Source organism: Ranitomeya variabilis, chromosome 3 (assembly GCF_051348905.1).
Source record: "Ranitomeya variabilis isolate aRanVar5 chromosome 3, aRanVar5.hap1, whole genome shotgun sequence".
Classification (NCBI taxonomy): domain Eukaryota; kingdom Metazoa; phylum Chordata; class Amphibia; order Anura; family Dendrobatidae; genus Ranitomeya; species Ranitomeya variabilis.
In genome coordinates this window covers 746506231-746527737 of record NC_135234.1, presented here as the reverse complement: position 1 = coordinate 746527737, position 21507 = coordinate 746506231, and the positions used below count along the sequence as shown (strand labels likewise).

Genomic DNA, 21507 nt, shown 5'->3' with positions numbered 1-21507 from the left:
TCTGATTATCAGGATGTCTTCAGCGAGTCTAAGTCCAGTGCACTGCCTCCTCATAGGGAATGTGACTGTGCAATAGATTTGATTCCTGGCAGTAAGTTTCCTAAGGGGAGACTGTTTAATCTGTCGGTACCTGAACATACCGCGATGCGTTCATATATCAAGGAGTCTCTTGAGAAGGGGCATATCCGTCCTTCTTCTTCCCCTCTTGGTGCGGGATTCTTTTTTGTGGCCAAAAAGGACGGATCTTTGAGGCCTTGTATTGACTATCGGCTTTTAAATAAGATCACTGTCAAATTTCAGTATCCTTTGCCGCTGTTGTCAGATTTGTTTGCCCGGATTAAAGGTGCCAAGTGGTTCACCAAGATAGACCTTCGTGGTGCGTACAACCTTGTGCGCATTAGGCAGGGCGATGAATGGAAAACCGCATTCAATACGCCCGAAGGCCATTTTGAGTACTTGGTGATGCCATTCGGTCTCTCTAATGCACCTTCAGTTTTTCAGTCCTTCATGCATGACATTTTCCGGAAGTATCTGGATAAATTTTTGATTGTTTATCTGGATGATATTCTGTTTTTTTCTGATGATTGGGACTCGCATGTGGAGCAGGTCAGGATGGTTTTTGAGATTCTGCGTGAAAATTCTTTGTTTGTAAAAGGCTCAAAGTGTCTCTTTGGTGTACAGAAGGTTCCCTTTTTGGGGTTCATTTTTTCCCCTTCTGCTGTGGAGATGGATCCAGTCAAGGTCCGAGCTATTCATGATTGGTCTCAACCCTCGTCAGTTAAGAGTCTTCAGAAGTTCTTGGGTTTTGCTAACTTCTACCGTCGTTTTATCGCAAATTTCTCTAGCGTTGTTAAACCGCTGACGGATATGACCAAGAAAGGCTCTGATGTAGCTAACTGGGCTCCTGCTGCCGTGGAGGCTTTCCAGGAGTTAAAACGCCGGTTTACTTCGGCGCCTGTTTTGTGCCAGCCTGACATCTCACTTCCTTTTCAGGTTGAGGTGGATGCTTCGGAGATTGGGGCAGGGGCCGTTTTGTCACAGAGAGGCCCTGGTTGCTCTACTATGAGACCTTGTGCCTTTTTCTCTAGGAAGTTTTCGCTGGCTGAGCGAAATTATGATGTGGGCAATCGGGAGTTGTTGGCCATGAAGTGGGCATTTGAGGAGTGGCGTCATTGGCTCGAGGGTGCTAAGCATCGTGTGGTGGTCTTGACTGATCACAAAAATCTGATGTATCTCGAGTCTGCTAAACGCCTGAATCCTAGACAGGCCCGCTGGTCATTGTTTTTCTCCCGTTTTGACTTTGTGGTCTCGTATTTACCAGGGTCTAAGAATGTGAAGGCCGACGCTCTGTCTAGGAGCTTGGTGCCTGATGCTCCTGGAGTCGCTGAACCTGTGGGTATTCTTAAGGAAGGAGTTATCGTGTCTGCTATTTCTCCAGATCTGCGACGTGTGTTGCAGAGATTTCAGGCTGGTAGGCCTGACTCTTGTCCACCTGACAGATTGTTTGTGCCTGCTAGATGGACCAGCAGAGTCATTTCCGAGGTTCATTCCTCGGTGTTGGCAGGGCACCCGGGAATTTTTGGCACCAGAGATCTGGTGGCCAGGTCCTTTTGGTGGCCTTCCTTGTCAAGGGATGTGCGGTCATTTGTACAGTCCTGTGGTACTTGTGCTCGAGCTAAGCCTTGCTGCTCTCGTGCCAGCGGGTTGCTCTTGCCCTTGCCTGTCCCGAAGAGACCTTGGACACACATCTCTATGGATTTCATTTCTGATCTTCCGGTGTCTCAGGGCATGTCTGTCATCTGGGTGATATGTGATCGTTTCTCCAAGATGGTCCATTTGGTTCCTTTGCCTAAGCTGCCCTCTTCTTCTGATCTGGTTCCTGTGTTCTTCCAGAACGTGGTTCGTTTGCACGGCATTCCTGAGAATATTGTGTCGGACAGAGGATCCCAGTTTGTTTCCAGGTTCTGGCGATCCTTTTGTGGTAGGATGGGCATTGAGTTGTCATTTTCATCCGCTTTCCATCCCCAGACTAACGGACAAACGGAGCGAACTAATCAGACTCTGGAGGCTTATTTGAGGTGTTTTGTCTCTTCTGATCAGGATGATTGGGTGACCTTCTTGCCGTTGGCTGAATTTGCCCTTAATAATCGGGCTAGTTCCGCCACCTTGGTTTCGCCATTTTTCTGCAACTCTGGTTTCCATCCTCGTTTTTCCTTGGGACATGTGGAGCCTTCTGACTGTCCTGGGGTGGATTCCGTGGTGGATAGGTTGCAGCGGATCTGGGGGCATGTGGTGGACAACTTGAAGTTGTCACAGGAGAAGGCTCAGCGTTTTGCCAACCGCCGCCGCGGTGTGGGTCCCCGACTTCGCGTTGGGGATTTGGTATGGCTGTCTTCTCGATTTGTTCCTATGAAGGTCTCCTCTCCCAAATTTAAGCCTCGCTTCATTGGTCCTTACAAGATATTGGAAATCATTAATCCTGTATCCTTTCGCCTGGATCTTCCGGTGTCGTTTGCCATCCACAACGTATTTCATAGGTCCTTGTTGCGGCGGTACGTTGTGCCTGTGGTTCCTTCTGCTGAGCCTCCTGCTCCGGTGTTGGTTGAGGGCGAGTTGGAGTACGTTGTGGAGAAGATCTTAGATTCTCGTCTCTCCAGGCGGAGGCTTCAGTACCTGGTCAAGTGGAAGGGCTATGGTCAGGAGGATAATTCCTGGGTGGTCGCCTCTGATGTGCATGCGGCCGATTTAGTTCGTGCCTTTCACGCCGCTCATCCTGATCGCCCCGGTGGTCTTGGTGAGGGTTCGGTGACCCCTCACTAAGGGGGGGGTACTGTTGTGAATTTACCTTTTGGCTCCCTCTAGTGGCTACTAGTGATTTGACTCTGGGTATGTCATTCATCCCTTGTATGCTCACCTGGGTCGTTAGGTCAGGGGTGTTGCTATATAAGCTCCCTGGACCTTCAGTTCAATGCCTGGCAACGTTGATATCAGAGCTAATCTGTAGTGCTCTTGTCTACTGATCCTGGTTCCTGCTTGATTCAGCTAAGTCTGCTTTCTTGCTTTTTGCTATTTGTTTTGTTTGCATTTTTGTCCAGCTTGTATATAATCTGTTTCCTGACCTTGCTGGAAGCTCTAGGGTGGCTGGTGTTCTCCCCCCGGGCCGTTAGACGGTTCGGGGGTTCTTGAATCTCCAGCGTGGATTTTGATAGGGTTTTTGTTGACCATATAAGTTATCTTACTACATTCTGCTATTAGTAAGTGGGCCTCTCTTTGCTAAAATCTAGTTCATCTCTGTGTTTGTCATTTCCTCTTACCTCACCGTTATTATTTGTGGGGGGCTACTATCCTACTTTTGGGGTCTATTCTCTGGAGGCAAGAGAGGTCTTTGTTTTCCTCTTCTAGGGGTAGTTAGTCCTCCGGCTGGCGCGAGACATCTAGCGACCAACGTAGGCATGTTCCCCGGCTACTGCTAGTGTTGGCGTTAGGATTAGATATATGGTCAACCCAGTTACCACTGCCCTATGAGCTGGATTTTTGTACGTCGCAGACTTACTTGTTTCTCTGAGACCCTCGCCATTGGGGTCATAACACCCTGCCTCCCGACTTCCTGCTTGCCATGGGGCGCAGCACTTCTGAAGATTGATAATTAGTGTCGGCAGATCAGGTTATCTCTGCGTCATTGGGGAGATAATAGAGGGCCAGATCCAGTGTTCTGGAGAGTGGACACTCTTTGTCCAGGAAACTGGCCATTACTTATACAGTAGACTGCAGAGGTAACCAGTGACCTAGGCAAGTAGTAGTAAACTATGAAATAAAAAATGTGGAACCCCAAGAGGGGGGTGGAATGTAGAGATGGTGCACATTCTCTGCCCCACTCATTGTCTATGGGACGGCTGGAGAAAGCCAAGTACAGAGCTCCGATATTCCCATAGACCATATTCCATCGCGTCCTCTTCTCGGGATCAGTGGAGGTTCCTGAGGTCGGACACCCAAGATCAGCACTTGTATAATTTACTATTTCGGGAGTAACCCTTTACTTACCTCCCAACCTACTCTACCAGAAACCCACAGGATACCTAAGACAATCTGAAAGTCATTAATCCTCCTCCTCTCTTGAATGAAGCAAGATGCCCGGCCTGACATGTTCTTGGGAAATCATTCGGGAACATATGGAAAGGGTTGTGTCCTCACTGCCAACATCTGCTGGAGAACTGAGCGAGGTTAAGGAGTATAATGAGATTAGAGCCTCTCGGCCGGAATCCTAATTTGTAGTGAAGTCACCTTCGTCTTTGGCGGTGGCTGGAGTCTTTACTCCTCTTTACCATTTTTCCCACCGCTCGTCGGTGCGGTGAATGGAGTCTGGCAGGACGTTAAGGAGATGTGTTATCCCTTGTTCTTATTATTGGTACTTCAGCCTTTTTTTTTTTACTGTCCGCTGGCAAATCTCGCAGCTTGGAGCGGCTCCCAGTCGTGAAACAAGCAACATTTTAATTAGATCCACCCGCCATAAAGTCCACACAATTCCCCTGACATCTTGTAGGCATTAAGTATATGGACTTACAGACGGGCCCGCTGCGGCTGATCTACTCCCTCAGGTATCTATGTAATGTGCTTTGTAGAATAGGCCGGTAATACGTGGGAGGGTCTTTTAGGGTCTGCAGATAGATAACGTGGGAGGTGGACGGATGAAACGTTTTTTTTTCCGTGTAGATGATGCTGTTTGGGCACATAATGCTACTCTAAAGATATTACATAATACCGCCATATACAGCCCACCATAGTACCGCCTTATAGCACACAATATGGAATATGCACATAATACTACTCTAAAGAAATTACAGAATACCGCCATATACAGCTCACATAATACCACTATATAACACACAATATTATGTTATATAGCTAGTGGTAATGTTTCCCCCTAAAATTATATGGCTTGGATAGAATCTGCTGCACTGTCACTTTACATTTGGATCTGAGTACGGGTTTTGGTTCTGTAAGATTTCTTCTCCCCAATTTTTGTGTCTATGGCATAACACCCATTTCTTGGTGCACCAAAAACGCACATAATACCGCCATATACATCCCACTTAATACCATTATATCTCACATAATATGCCAAATATGCGTAAAACTCCTGTAAAGATCCCACATAATACCACTATATACTACACAATATGCCAAATGTGCGCAAAACTCTTGTAAAGATCCTACATAATACCGCCATATACAGCCCACATAATACCACAATATAGTGCACAATATGCCATATATGTCTAAAACTCCTGTAAGGATGCCACATAATACCGCCATATACAGCCCACATAATACCCCCATATAGCACACAATATGCAGTATGTGCATAATAGTACTCTAACAATCCCACATATTACCGCCATATACAGCACATATAATACCATTGTATAGCACACCATATGCAGTATGCACATAATTCTCTAAAGATCCCACATGACACCTCCCTATAAATCCCTTGTATCATAAAGTTCAGTTGCTAAATAATGCCGCCATACATCGCTAAATTATTTTGATAGGATGAAAACTCTGAGAGCAAACTAAACCGAAGAAAAAGCTGCATAAGGCATTTGTCCAGTTTGCCTCCCACCAAGGTGGGTCAAGCGATTTAAAGAAAATGATATAGGGCGATCCTCCTATATAAAGGGGTGGGTAATAGGGCGTAGAATGGGCCTGAAAAGGGGACGAGGTCACAGATCGAAATCTCCCGACTATCCTACTCTAAATATGGCTTACACAGAAGCTTCTGCCAATGCCAACCTGCTGACAATGAAGGAACCCAACCACCAAGGTCCTTTATGATAGTTTGGTTCCATGAGGTTTGGGGTGGAGGGTATCTGTGGGGGTGTGGAGGAGGCAGCCACAATCCCTCCCTGCAGTCAGGGGGCATTTGGCATTTCTGGTACAGATCTTACACCGGGGGCCAAGTGATGGTGGGACTCGTGACTCATGATGGCGCCTCGTCCTCGGTGACCACTGATCCCCACACTAGTCGTGTATTATGCTCGGCCGGGCGCAGGCACAGCTTCTGTCTGATCCTCTAATCTCCTGATACTGGGGGGAAGAGTGATGATGTCTCCTGTCACTAGGATCATGAAATATACCGAGGAACCAATGAGCGGTAGTGTGATCCGCTCAGCTGGATCTATAGTCTGGATCTTCTGGCACACTCGTCACTGATACGAGCCATCAGATCGCTGCTGGACTGGGATTCTGATCGGTTCCTATCATTGCCCCCATTTTCTGTGAGTGAAGGTAAAGTGAATACGAGATGAATGATCCTAATTTTGATGTGAAAAAAACAACACCATGGTGTGTCCTTACACATTATGATGTCCCCCACAAAAACATACATTTTGGTGCTCTCACAGTGTCCACACACACATGATGATGCTCCCATCGTCCTCTACCACATATTATGATGACCGGCACGCATTATGATACTCCCACAGTGCACCCTACATATTAGGATGCCCCCAACAGTTGTCCCATTCATTGTTTTTTTCACACAGTATGATGTCCCCAGAGTCTCCCCCACACATTACGATGTTTCACACAGTATGACGCCTCATAGTGCCCCCATATTATAATGTTTGACACATTATGTCCGCAGAGTCTCCCCCACACATTATGTCCCCAGAGTCTCCCCCACACATTATTATGCCCCCAGAATCTCCCCCACACATTATTATGCCCCCAGAGTCTCCCCCACACAGTATTGTGCCCCAGAGTCTCCCCCACACATTATTATGCCCCAAAGTCTCCCCCACAGTATTATGCCCCCAGAGTTTCTCACACACATTATGTCTCCAGAGTCTCCCCTACACATTATTATGCCCCCAGAGTCTTCTCTATACATTGTTTTGCCCCAGAGTCTCCCCTACACATTATTATGCCCCCCCAGAGTCTCCCCCACACATTATTATGCCCCCAGAGTCTCCCCCACACATTATTATGCCCCCAGAGTTTCTCACACACATTATGTCTCCAGAGTCTCCCCTACACATTATAATGTTTGACACATTATTATGTCCGCAGAGTCTCCCCCACACATTATGCCCCCAGAGTCTCCCCCACACATTATTATGCCCCCAGAGTCTTCTCTATACATTGTTTTGCCCCAGAGTCTCCCCTACACATTATTATGCCCCCCAGAGTCTCCCCCACACATTATTATGCCCCCAGAGTCTCCCCCACACATTATTATGCCCCCAGAGTTTCTCACACACATTATGTCTCCAGAGTCTCCCCTACACATTATTATGCCCGCCAGAGTCTCCCCCGCACATTATTATGCCCCCAGAGTCTCCCCCACACATTATTATGCCCCCATGCCCCCAGAGTTTCCCTCACACATTATGTCCCCAGAGTCTCCCCCACACATTATAATGCCCCCAAAGTCTCCCCCACATGGTGTTATGCCCCCAGAGTCTCCCCCACACAGTATTATGCCCCAGAGTCTCCCCCACACATTATTATGCCCCAAAGTCTCCCCCACAGTATTATGCCCCCAGAGTCTCCCTTACACATTATTATGCCCCCAAAGTTTCCCTCACACATTATGTTCCCAGAGTCTCCCCCACACGGTGTTATGCCCCCAGAGTCTCCCCCACACATTATTATGCCCCCAGAGTCTTCTCTATACATTGTTTTGCCCCAGAGTCTCCCCTACACATTATTATGCCCCCCAGAGTCTCCCCCACACATTATTATGCCCGCCAGAGTCTCCCCCACACATTGTTATGCCCCCAGAGTCTCCCCCACACATTATTATGCCCCCAGAGTCTCCCCCACACATTATTATGCCCCCAGAGTTTCCCTCACACATTATGTCCCCAGAGTCTCCCCCACACATTATAATGCCCCCAAAGTCTCCCCCACATGGTGTTATGCCCCCAGAGTCTCCCCCACACATTATAATGTCCCCAGAGTCTCCCCCACACGGTGTTATGCCCCCAGAGTCTCCCCCACACATTATTATGCCCCCAGAGTCTCCGCTATACATTATTTTGCCCCAGAATCTCCCCTACATATTATTATGCCCCCCAGAGTCTCTCCCATACATTATTATGCCCACAGAGTCTCCCCCACACATTATAATGCCCCCAGAGTATCCCCCACACAGTATTTTGCTCCAGGGTCTCCCCTACACATTATTATGCCCCAGAGTCTTCCCTACACATTATTATGCCCCTACAGTCTCCCTCACACCCTCTGATACTCCTACAGAGCCCCAACGCACATTATGATCTATATATATAATTGTCTAAGGGGTACTTCCGTCTTTCTGTCTGCAACTTCCGTCACGGAAATCCCACGCCCGCCCGCTCCATACTCCCTGCAGTCAGTGCCTGGCGCCCGCTCCATACTCCCCGCAGTCAGTGTCCGGCGCCCGCTCCATACTCCCCGCAGTCAGTGCCCGGCGCCCGCTCCATACTCCACTCACCGCTCACACAGGGTTAATCCCAGCGGTAACGTACCGCGCTATGCAGCAGGTAACGTTACTGCTGCTATTAACCCTGTGTGTCCCCAATTTTTTACTATTGATGCTGCCTATGCAGCATCAATAGTAAAAAAATCTAATGTTAAAAATAATAATAATAATAATAATAATAAAAAACCTGCTATACTCACCCTCCGTAGTCTGACAATGCGCTCGTGCCTTCCGCCAGCTTCCGGTCCCAGAGATGCATTGCGAAATTACCCAGAAGAATTAGCGGTCTCGCGAGACCGCTAAGTCTTCTGGGTAATTTCGCAATGCATCCTGGGAATGGAAGATGGCGGCAGCCGCGCGCACATTGCCAGAGCGCCGTTGGATCCCAAGGCGAGTATGTAACTATTTTTTATTTTTAACAGGGATATGGTGCCCACACTGCTAAATACTGCGTGGGCTGCGTTATATACTACATGGCTGCTATATACTACGTGGGCAGTACTATATACTACATGGCTGCTATATACTACGTGGGCAGTACTATATACTACATGGCTGCTATATACTACGTGGGCAGTACTATATACTACATGGCTGCTATATACTAGGTGGGCAGTACTATATACTACATGGCTGCTATATACTACGTTGGCAGTACTATATACTACATGGCTGCTATATACTGCGTGGGCAGTACTATATACTACATGGCTGCTATATACTACGTGGGCAGTACTATATACTACGTGGGCAGTACTATATACTACATAGCTGCTATATACTACGTGGGCAGTACTATATACACTACATGGCTGCTATATACTACGTGAGCAGTACTATATACTACATGGCTGCTATATACTACGTGGGCAGTACTATATACTACATAGCTGCTATAGCTATATACTACGTGGGCAGTACTATATAATACATGGCTGCTATATACTACGTGGGCAGTACTATATACAGTACTACATGGCTGCTATATACTACGTGGGCAGTACTATATACAGTACTATATGGCTGCTATATACTACGTGGGCAGTACTATATACTACATGGCTGCTATATACTACATGGGCAGTACTATATACAGTACTACATGGCTGCTATATACTACGTGGGCAGTACTATATACTACATGGCTGCTATATACTACGTGGGCAGTACTATATACTACATGGCTGCTATATACTACGTGGGCAGTACTATATATTACATGGCTGCTATATACTACGTGGGCAGTACTATATACTACATGGCTGCTATATACTATGTGGGCAGTACTATATGCTACATGGCTGCTATATACTACGTGGGCAGTACTATATACTACATGGCTGCTATATACTACGTGGGCAGTACTATATACTACATGGCTGCTATATACTACGTGGCCAGTGTTACATACTATGTGGCCTGTGTTTTGTACTGCGTGGGCTGTGCTATATATTACGCGGCCTGTGTTATATACTACGTCGCCTGTGTTATATACTACGTGGCTGCTATATACTGCGTGGCCTGTGTTATATACTATATGGCTGCTATATACTACGTGGCCTGTGTTATATAGTACGTGGGCTGTGTTATATATTGTGTGGCCTGTATTAACGCATCGGGTATTCTATAATAATAATAATAATAATTTTTATTTATATAGCGCCAACATATTCCGCAGCGCTTTACAACTTATAGAGGGGACTTGTACAGACAATAGACATTACAGCATAACAGAAATCACAGTTCAAAACAGATACCAGGAGGAATGAGGGCCCTGCTCGCAAGCTTACAAACTATGAGTTTTGCATCAGCGCACTATGTCCCAGAACACAGCAAAATACTTCCGGGACATAGTGCGGCAGCACATGCGCACTAATGCTCTTTGGCTTTGCCCGCAGTTGGGCAAAGCATACTGCGCGTGCGCAAGCCAAGATTGCATTTCGCACGCGTGTACTACGGAGGAAAACAACTGCAATTCAAGACACTATGGAGGCCAGCGGGAAAGGAAGGGGTGAATAAAAGACCCCAAAACACCGCCCATCGGACCGGACAAAGGGCCTGCCAAATTCAGGTGACAGAGTCCCTTTAAGCCCTCACTGTCCCCCCCCCCCCACACACACACACATCATAATGTCGCGGCAGTGCCAGCTACGCATTATAATGCTCCCTCAATGACCCTCAGATTATAGTGCCCATCTAATCAAAAAATAGTACTCCCCTAGCCCCAATCCCTCGATGAGCTGCTCTGTGATGTGAGTGGCTGCACTCAGCTGGCCTGATTTCCTGACATCATTCTCCCTGCTGCACGGAGGCGCACAGGGTGAATGGTGGAGCTGGGAGCCGGCGGCTCCCTGCTCCGCCATTGTATCCCGCTGTACCTACATCCTGATGCAGTTGAAATTGGGACAAAGTGACGACATCCCGGAATAGCGGAGCAGCTTTCCAAGTCTGACACCGTCCTCCTGGATCCGGGAGGTTGGCACTGGGTAAGTGTTACATGATGGGAATTGGAGTGTAGGAGCTACAATCTACAGGATTCATCCATCCTTCCCACAAATCATCAGGTGCAGGAGAGAGGTAACATTGATATGTAGGGCATAGAAAGCGAGGAAACGGCAGCGGCCACCTCCACAGAAATGAGGCGCATGTCTACAGACACCATGTCCGCCAGGTCTTGTGCCCCGCGGCCTGATCGTTTCTGATATTGGGGGAATGGCGGCCTTTCACACGCTGACTCTTTGTTTCTTTCTGCAGATTGTGGACGGTAAACTGTGGTTCCAATTGGACTGTGGCAGCGGTCCAGGAATCCTGGGAATTTCTGGCCGGACGGTTAATGATGGGAACTGGCACTCGGTGTTTTTGGAGCTGAACCGGAATTTCACAAGCTTGTCGCTGGATGATAGCTACGTGGAGCGTCGCAAGGCGCCCCTATACTACCAGACCCTCAGCACCGATAGCTCGATTTATTTTGGAGCCCAGGTGCAAGTGGAAAATGTCCGAAGCCTGACAGACAAGAGGAGCACGCAGGTCCTGGGAGGCTTCCAGGGATGCCTGGATTCAGTCATCTTGAATAACAATGAACTGCCACTTCAAAACAAGAGAAGCAGCTTCGCAGAAGTGGTCGGCTTGACTGAATTAAAGCTTGGCTGCGTGCTCTACCCTGATGCTTGTGAACGGAGGCCGTGCCAGAACGGAGGCAGCTGTACCAGTGTGCCATCTGGCGGTAAGCACACATTACTGCAGCTTGTAGCCGTTCTTAGTTATTCTTTTTGCTTATGTAGCGCCATTGATTCCGCAGCACTTTACAGACATCATCATCGCTGTCCCCAGTGTGGATCACATACTGGATTCCCTATTAGTGTGGGAGGAAACCAGAGAACCGGGAGGAAACCCACGCAAACACAGGGAGAACATACAAACTCCTTGCAGATGTTGTCCTTGGTGGGATTTGAACCCAGAATCCTTCCATTCTCATGCGACACATTCTTACCAGAGTCTGACACAATTGTTTGTCTATAAGTTGAAGTGAAGGACAGCATCCATGATCATGCTTGATAAAGACCCATTTGGGTTGAAACGTCGCATTTATGGCACAATAAAGAAGAATTTTTTCACTTTCACCTTGACTGGATGCTGTCCTTCACTTCAACTTATGGTATGTGCTCTTCCACTCGGGTCCGGTGGATATAGGACGGGCATCCTCCGCTTTTGCTCCTGTTAATTTTTTGTCAGTTGTGCTGTCGGCCTTCCATTTGTTTTTTGGACAATTGTTTGTCTAGACTCCTAGGCCCCAAATTCATCAAGATTGGCATCCTTCATGCTGGAGGCAGAGGTGTGCATGCCTATTAATGAATCCGCCACATTTGAAGAGGCAATCTTCATAATCACTTTGATGAAAACTTGCTATAGTTCCTGTCGTTTCACAAATGGTTTTCAGCAGGCTCCTAATCATCACTTACTGGATTACAATGAGATAACACAGGATCCACCATTCACAATAGGTGATGTCACAGCTCATCTCCTCCTTCTGTATAATGACAGATAACACCTCTATATACAGTAGATAACACAGGATCCACCATTCACAATAAGTGATGTCACAGCTCACCTCCCCCTCCTGTACAATGACTGATAACACCTCTATATACAGTAGATAACACAGGATCCACCATTCACAATAGGTGATGTCACAGCTCACCTCCCCCTCCTGTACAATGACTGATAACACCTCTATATACAGTAGATAACACAGGATCCACCATTCACAATAGGTGATGTCACAGCTCACCTACTCCTCCTGTACAATGACTGATAATACCTCTATAAACAGTAGATAACACAGGATCCACCATTCACAATAGAGGATGTCACAGCTCACCTCCTCCTCCTCCTGTACAATGACTGATAACACCTCTATATACAGTAGATAACACAGGATCCACCATTCACAATAGGTGATGTCACAGCTCACCTCCTCCTCCTGTACAATGACTGATAACACCTCTATAAACAGAAGATAACACAGGATCCACCATTCACAATAGGTGATGCCACAGCTCACCTCCTCCTCCTGTACAATGACTGATAACACCTCTATAAACAGAAGATAACACAGGATCCACCATTCACAATAGGTGATGCCACAGCTCACCTCCTCCTCCTGTACAATAACTGATAACACCTCTATATACAGTAGATAACACAGGATCCACCATACACAATAGGGGATGTCACAGCTCACCTCCTCCTCCTGTACAATGACTGATAACACCTCTATAAACAGAAGATAACACAGGATCCACCATTCACAATAGGTGATGTCACAGCTCACCTCCTCCTCCTGTACAATGACTGATAACACATCTATAAACAGAAGATAACACAGGATCCACCATACACAATAGGGGATGTCACAGCTCACCTCCTCCTCCTGTACAATGACTGATAACACCTCTATAAACAGAAGATAACACAGGATCCACCATACACAATAGGTGATGTCACAGCTCACCTCCTCCTCCTGTACAATAACTGATAACACCTCTATATACACTAGATAACACAGGATCCACCATTCACAATAGGTGATGTCACAGCTCACCTCCTCCTCCTGTACAATAACTGATAACACCTCTATATACAGTAGATAACACAGGATCCACCATACACAATAGGGGATGTCACAGCTCACCTCCTCCTCCTGTACAATGACTGATAACACCTCTATAAACAGAAGATAACACAGGATCCACCATTCACAATAGGTGATGTCACAGCTCACCTCCTCCTCCTGTACAATAACTGATAACACCTCTATATACAGTAGATAACACAGGATCCACCATTCACAATAGGTGATATCACAGCTCACCTTCTCCTCCTGTACAATGACTGATAACACCTCTATATACAGTAGATAACAGGATCCACCATTCACAATAGGTGATATCACAGCTCACCTCCTCCTGTACAATGACTGATAACACCTCTATATACAGTAGATAACAGGATCCACCATTCACAATAGGTGATGTCACAGCTCACCTCCTCCTGTACAATGACTGATAACACCTCTATATACAGTAGATAACACAGGATCCACCATTCACAATAGGTGATGTCACAGCTCACCTCCTCCTTTATAATGACATACATTGCTATCTATGGGCCATGTTGCTGCTGTAAGTCAGAAGGAATATTAGGAAGCTGCAGCTGTTTCCATCACAGACACAGTTCCTGTAATCAGGTTGCCGGTGGAATGAATCATTTTGTTATAAGTTTAGGGAAACTCTTCTATAATATTGGAGTAATGTCTGTTTGAGAGTGTGTTTCTTCTTCTGTAATACCACTGTTGTGACAGCAGGTGGCACCGTTGGCTCATGTAATGAAGCAGAATAGCTGCAGAATTCACTCTGATACACAGCCCAGTTGGTGACAAGCACAGTATGTAGCAGAGCTGAATTTGTCCATTACCTGTTCCTTTTATCCACCATGGTAATATTGTTTTTCTTTGCATCATGCATTTAGTTCTAGGCAGTCCTATGTAAACTCGTATTTCTCATTCTTCTGCACAGGATACCAGTGTACCTGTCCGTCCCAGTACATCGGCAAAAACTGCGAGTCCGAGATCACAGCGTGTTTCCCGAATCCGTGCCGAAACGGTGGATCCTGTGATCCAATCGGGAATTCGTTCATCTGCACCTGCAGGACAGGCCTGAGGGGGTTAACGTAAGTAGCGAATATCACTGCGGGGTGCCAGCACTAAGGGAACCTATCATTTTTCGTCTTTTTTGACTAATTTCTTAATATATTTTGAAAGCTTTGTTATTGTAATACAGAGCTAGAAATCCGGAGTGATAGGGTAAAATGTTGACTTCCTATTGTCACCACTAGGTGGAGCTGCTTATGGCATAATAGAGCCTCACTGACCTCAGTAAGAAGCCTGTATTCAGTGTGCTCCCTCTAGTGGTGGCCGTAGGAATCCAACATTGCACCAATTCATTTTAAGGCCATGTAGAGGGGCGCAGAACATTTTTTTTTCTATCAGAACAACCTTTTTCCATGTGTCCAATTACAGCAAGTAGATAAAAGAGAAGTTTCCCGCATGGGTACTACCTGCCATTTCAAAGGGCACCATGTAATGTTACATTTCCTCTGCAGTGGTTGCGGATTACCTCATTTTTAAAGGGTTGTGGTCAAGGTCTTTGAGTTTTACTGCCTAAGATCCAGGTCTGATAAGATGTGTGAGTTATTTAAAGGGGTGAAGAAACCCCTCATCCATCTGCCTTATAGGACATCTTTAGCATAATGGGGGAGGTTTATACTTAGGGGCGCTTCCAATTAGGGGACACTTTCCACATGGGGTCACTTTCCACTTAGGACCCTCCTCTATGATCCAGAATCAAGAGCTTAGTACAGCCATTTATTTCATTGCCTGCCTTGCAGTACCACATTTCCCCTGCAGAGGTCGCTGTGAGATACAATCCTGGCTGTGCATTAACCCTTGGCAAAACCAACCATTTGTCACAGGTTCTTGGAGCGGCACTTGGGGTCCGTTATGAAAGGGGTTTACTCATAGGAGACGTCCACCGTTTTGGGGGGTAATTTTTTTTCTTAAATGTATGGAACTGGGGCTAAAAATAATTTTTGCATTTGGGTTTTATTATAACTTTTGCACCCTTTGCTTTCTATAGTCTCCAAATTGTATTGTCTGCCACTGGCTGAAAACTGAGTCAGCTGAGAATGTGTCAGTGAGCTCGCCACCACAGTGTAATGGAAGTTTGTGGCTCTTTTATAAATCCATCATTTATGACAACATCAGAGTAGAATGTGACGAGAAATAAAAAGCCTCTAAAAGCCAAACAGTGCAAAATGTTCTTCTATGGGCAGACAACGGTCACTAATACAATCACTATGTGCGGATAGAACCTCATTGTTCTCGGCAGCACATGTCCTGTTCACACATGCTGTCGAGAACATTACTTTTAAAGCTGGCTAAAAAATGTTCATACCCGATGAATGAGGATTTTGCCTGTTGGTTGGGTGATTGTTGGTCTGTTTAAACAATCAGGAAACAAGTGTTCCTAACAATGCTTGTTCCCAAGTTCAGCCTGTCAAACACTAACATTATAAACCAGTTGTTTTCAGGGATCACAGTTGATCGCTGGAGATCCCAGCCCAGGAACACTTTGTGATCCGCTTATTGTCAAGTGAGCCTTTTGTTATAACGATTGCCCAAGACACAATCCGCATTAATTGCAGAAGTTGATCATTTCTTCTGTAGCTGCGGACCATGTACCATGTGGGCAGCTGGGTCCTCCTCTCTTGTTTGCAGCTCTGATAGGGAAGGGTTCACAGTCAACCACCTGCCCTAATAGGACACACGGACAGGGGTTGTTTTCATAGGACAACACCTTTAATGTCTTCTCGATTAGTGTCGAGGGTCCACCAGTAACTGATCTCTTCTTGCCCAGGATTTAGGGCGCATCAGTAACCGATATCCTCTTGACTAGTGTCACAGGTCCATCAGTAACCAACAGGGGTTGTGTTCATAGGGCAACCCTTTAATGTCTTCTTGACCAGTCTTGAGGGTCCATCAGTAACCAATCTCTTCTTGACCAGTCTTTAGGATGCATCAGTAATTGATCTCCTATTGACCAGTGTCAAGGGTCAATCAGTAAGTGATCTAATCTTGACTACTGTTGTAGGTCCACCAGGCATTGTGTTATTAGAGAAACCTTGTTAATGTCTTCTTGAATTATGCCTAGGGACCATCAGTAACTGCTTTCTTATTGACCAGTGTTCTGTTGACATCAGTAAGTGATCTCTTCTTAACCAGCGATGAAGATCTATCAGTTCCTGATCTCTTCTCGAGCAGTGTTGAGGGTCCATCAATAATTGACCAGTGTTATGGATCCATCAGTAACTTATCTCTTTTTGACCAGTGTCAAGGGTCCATCAGTAACTGATCTTCCCTTGTGATATCCTCTTGACCATTGTTGAAGATTCATCAGACATTATCTCCATTTGACCAGTGTTGAGGGTCGATCAGTAACTGATCTCCTTTTGCCCTGATCTCTTCTTAACTATTGTTATGCTAATATATGTACGGTAACTGATCGCTCTTGACCAGTGTTGAGGATTTATCAGTAACTTATCTTTTCTTTACCAGTGTTGAGGGTCCATCAGTAACTGGTCTCTTCTTGACCAATGTTTAGGGTCCATCAGTAACTGATCTCCCTTTGACCAATGTAGAGCATCTATCTGTAACCGATCTTCTCTTGACCAGTGATGAGGATCTATCAGTAACTGATCTCTTTTTGACCATTGTTGAGAGTCTAGCTGTAACCAATCTCTCATTTGATAAATTTCTCTGTAGATGTGAAGAGGACATTAATGAATGTGAACGAGAAGACTGTGAAAATGGCGGCACATGCATCAATACCTTTGGGTCGTTTTTCTGTAATTGCACTCATGGCTACGTTGGACAGTACTGTGCTCTCAGACCTGTGGTGGTGCCCAACATTCAAGCTGGGCATTCTTATGTTGGCAAGGAGGAGCTCATTGGGATTGCGGTGGTGCTTTTTGTTATATTTGTCCTCATCATCCTCTTCATTGTGTTCCGCAAAAAAGTATTCCGAAAAAATTACTCCCGTAACAACATCACCCTGGTCCAAGATCCTGCCACAGCAGCATTACTTAATAAAACCAATGGGATACAGTTTAAGAATCTCCGAGGTGGGGGAGACAGTAGAAATATCTATCAAGAGGTTGGTCCACCTCAAGTTCCTGTACGACCCATGGCCTACACTCCTTGTTTCCAGAGCGAATCTAGGAATAACTTAGATAAGATGGTGGATGGACTTGGGGTGGAACATCAGGAGATGACAACCTTCCACCCGGAATCACCTAGGATTCTTACAGCCCGAAGAGGAGTTGTGGTGTGCAGCGTGGCTCCCAATATGCCATCAGTATCCCCATGTCGGTCTGACTGTGACTCCATCAGAAAATCACCTTGGGATTCAGGAAATGAATGTAAGTCCTATGTATCTATCTATTATCTATCATCTATCTATCTATTATCTATTATCATCTATGTATTATCTATCATCTGTCTATTATCTATCAATTATCTATCATCTATCTGTTATCTATCATCTATTATCTATCAATTATCATCTATCTATCTATTATCTATCTATCATCTATCTATCATCTATCTATTATCTATCTATTATCTATCATCTATCTATTATCTATCATCTATCAATTATCTATCATCTATCTATTATCTATCATCTATCTATTATCTATCTATTTATCATCTATCTATTATCTATCAATTATCTATCTATCATCTATCTATTATCTATCATCTATCTATTATATATCAATTATCTATCTATCATCTATCCATCATCTATCTATCATCTATCTATTATCTATCAACTATCTATCTATCTATCATCTTTCTATCTATTATCTATCATCTATCTATTTATTATCTATCAATTATCTATCTATCATCTATCTATTATCTATCATCTATCTATCATCTATCTATCTATCTATCTATCTATCCATCATCTATCCATCATCTATCTATCATCTATCTATCAATCTATCTATCTATCATCTATCCATCATCTATCTATCATCTATCTATCTATTATCTATCAATTACCTATCTATCATCTATCCATCATCTATCCATCATCTATCTATTATCTATCATCTATCTATCATCTATCAATCTATCTATCTATCATCTATCCATCATCTATCCATCATCTATCTATTATCTATCATCTATCTATCATCTATCTATCTATCTATCTATCTATCTATCTATCTATCTATCCATCCATCATCTATCCATCATCTATCATCTATCTATCTATTATCTATCAATTATCTATCTATCATCTATCCATCATCTATCCATCATCTATCTATTATCTATCAATCATCTATCTATTATCTATCTATCTATCATCTATCTATTATGTATCAATCATCTATCTATCATCTATCTATTATCTATCTATCATCTATCTATCTATCTATCTTTCATCTATTATCTATCTATCATCTATCTATCATCTATCTATCTATCATCTATCTATCTATTTATCTTTCATCTATTATCTATCATCTATCTATTATCTATCTATTATCTATCAATCATCTCTATCTATCATCTATCTATCATCTATCTATTATCTATCTATCCATCCATCCATCCCCCTGGTCAAAAGGCTTAAAGTTAAAGATGACACATATATTAGGCCAAAAAAATATATTGCCAATTTTTTTTATTAAAAATTACAAATAGGAGAATGGGCCAGTGCAAAAGTTTGGACACCCTTGGAGATTTGTTTGCTCACCATAAAATTCAGCATCAGATGTATGCAAAAGAACATTTAACGATTTGGATGCATTTTGGAAATAAGTCCTGTGGTCCGATGAAGTTAAAAAATACAACTATTTTGCCAGAATGATCAAAGAACATCTCGCCTACCGTTAAGCATGGGGGTGGATCAATCATGCTTCGGGATTGTGTTGCAAACAATGGCACGAGGAACATTTCACAGGTAGAGGGAAGAATGGATTCAATGAAATTTCAACAAATTCTTGATGCAAACATACCATCTGTAAAAAAGCTGAAGTTGAAAAGAGGATGGCTTCTACAAATGGATAATGATCTGAAACGCACGTCAAAATCAACTACAGACGACCTCTAAAGGCAAAAGCTGAAGGTTTTACAATGGCCCTCACAGTCCCCTGATCTGAACATCATTGAAAATGTATGGTGAGACCTCAAAATAGCAGAGGATGCAAGACACCCAGGAATCTCACAGAACTGGAGGAATTGTCCAAGGAAGAATGGAGGAAAATCCCTCAAACAAGAATTGACTCTTGTCTGGCCACAAAAAGCGTTTACAAGCTGTGATACTTGCAAAAGGGGGCACTACTAGGTACTAACCATGCAGGGTGCCCGAACTTTAGCATTTGTCCGTTTTCCTTTTTGTAATGTTTAAAACGTAAAAGATGATAATATTTATCTTTTGTGCCTAAAATACAAAGGAAATGTGTCATCTGTAACTTAAGCCCTTTTAGAGATCATTTCATCTCCAACTTGTTTAACTGTCCCCAATAACAGTAATTTTGACCAGGGGTGCCCAAACTTTTACATGCCACTGTATCTTTAATCCCATAATCCAATATTTTGTAGGCAGTTAAATAGCACTTCAGTCATATATGCTTACATAGGTCACCTAACAAGGTACGAAGTGACACATAGGAAAGTGAATAAAAAGTATTTTTGTCTTTATTGAAACAATATTTTAAAATCACACAACATTAAAAGACAGGAAGATAGAAAAAGTTGGACCTCCAAAAAAGTCAGGGTGTGACACAAAGAAAAAGATTTTTTTGTATACAATATGTCTGCGCTCATAAAGTATCCCTATAGGGAAGTTGTATGGACTTGCATATGGGTGGACGTAAAAAAACGTCTCTTTTAAAACCCTTGGCAGTCCTATATCCAAAAAGGGTAAAAAATAAATAAACAGCAGAGTATAATGATCAAACAGTAGAAAAAATGGTGTGCACTCACCTTCCCGATAAAAAATTCCTTTAGGCCGGTTTCACACGTCAGTGGCTCCGGTACGTGAGGTGACAGTTTCCTCACGTACCGGAGACACTGACACACGTAGACCCATAAAAATCAATGCATCTGTTCAGATGTCATTGATTTTGTGCGGACCGTGTGCGGACCGTGTCTCCGTGTGCCAAACACGGAGACATGTCAGTGTTCGTGGGAGCGCACGGATTACACGGACCCAATAGAGTCAATGGGTCCGTGTAAAACACGCACCTCACACGGACATTCTCCGTCTGGGGTCCGTGTGGCGTGCCGGAGACAGCGCTACAGTAAGCGCTGTCCCCCCCACATGGTGCTGAAGCCGCCATTCATATGTTCCCTGTAGCACCGTTTGCTACAGAGAAAATATGAATGATAGTGTTTAAACTAAAGATCCATGTGTCCGCCGCCCCCCCACCCCCTGTGCGCCCCCCCGCTGGTCAGAAAATACTTATCCGGGTCCACCGTCGGCTGTCGCTCCTTCCTGGTCTGGCCGCGCCTCCTACTGTATGCGGCCGATTACACTCATGAATATGTGGCTCCACCTCCAATAGGGGCGGAGCCGCCTATTCATGAGTGTAAATGAGCGGCCCCACGTGACCGCATACAGTAAGCCGCGGCCAGACCAGGAAGCAGCGAGGGAGCGGGTAAGTATTTTCTGACCAGCGGGGGGGGCGCACAGGGGGTGGGGGGGCGGCGGACACATGGATCTTTATTTTAAACACTATTCTTCATATTTTCCCTGCAGCAAACGTTGCTGCAGGGATGATATGAATCGCAGCTTCAGCACCATGCAGAGTGGGTACCACACGCTCCGTGTGGTACCCACTCGCCATACGGGCGGCACACGTGTGCCGCAGGTATGGCCTCCGTGAGTTCCCAGGCACACGGACAC

At 44.8% G+C, this 21507-nt stretch overlaps 1 protein-coding gene across 8 annotated transcripts in view; it reads left to right on the top strand.

The window, feature by feature from the left end:
• The window catches only part of FAT3 (FAT atypical cadherin 3), a 711071-nt gene that overhangs the window by 671411 nt on the left and 18153 nt on the right, over positions 1 to 21507 (top strand). For all 8 annotated transcript variants that reach the window (XM_077298543.1, XM_077298546.1, XM_077298544.1 and 5 more), the window contains 3 exons: positions 11222 to 11690; positions 14542 to 14695; positions 17346 to 18001. In XM_077298543.1, the coding sequence (XP_077154658.1) occupies positions 11222 to 11690; positions 14542 to 14695; positions 17346 to 18001 (1279 nt within the window). The remainder of the gene's footprint in view (positions 1 to 11221; positions 11691 to 14541; positions 14696 to 17345; positions 18002 to 21507) is intronic.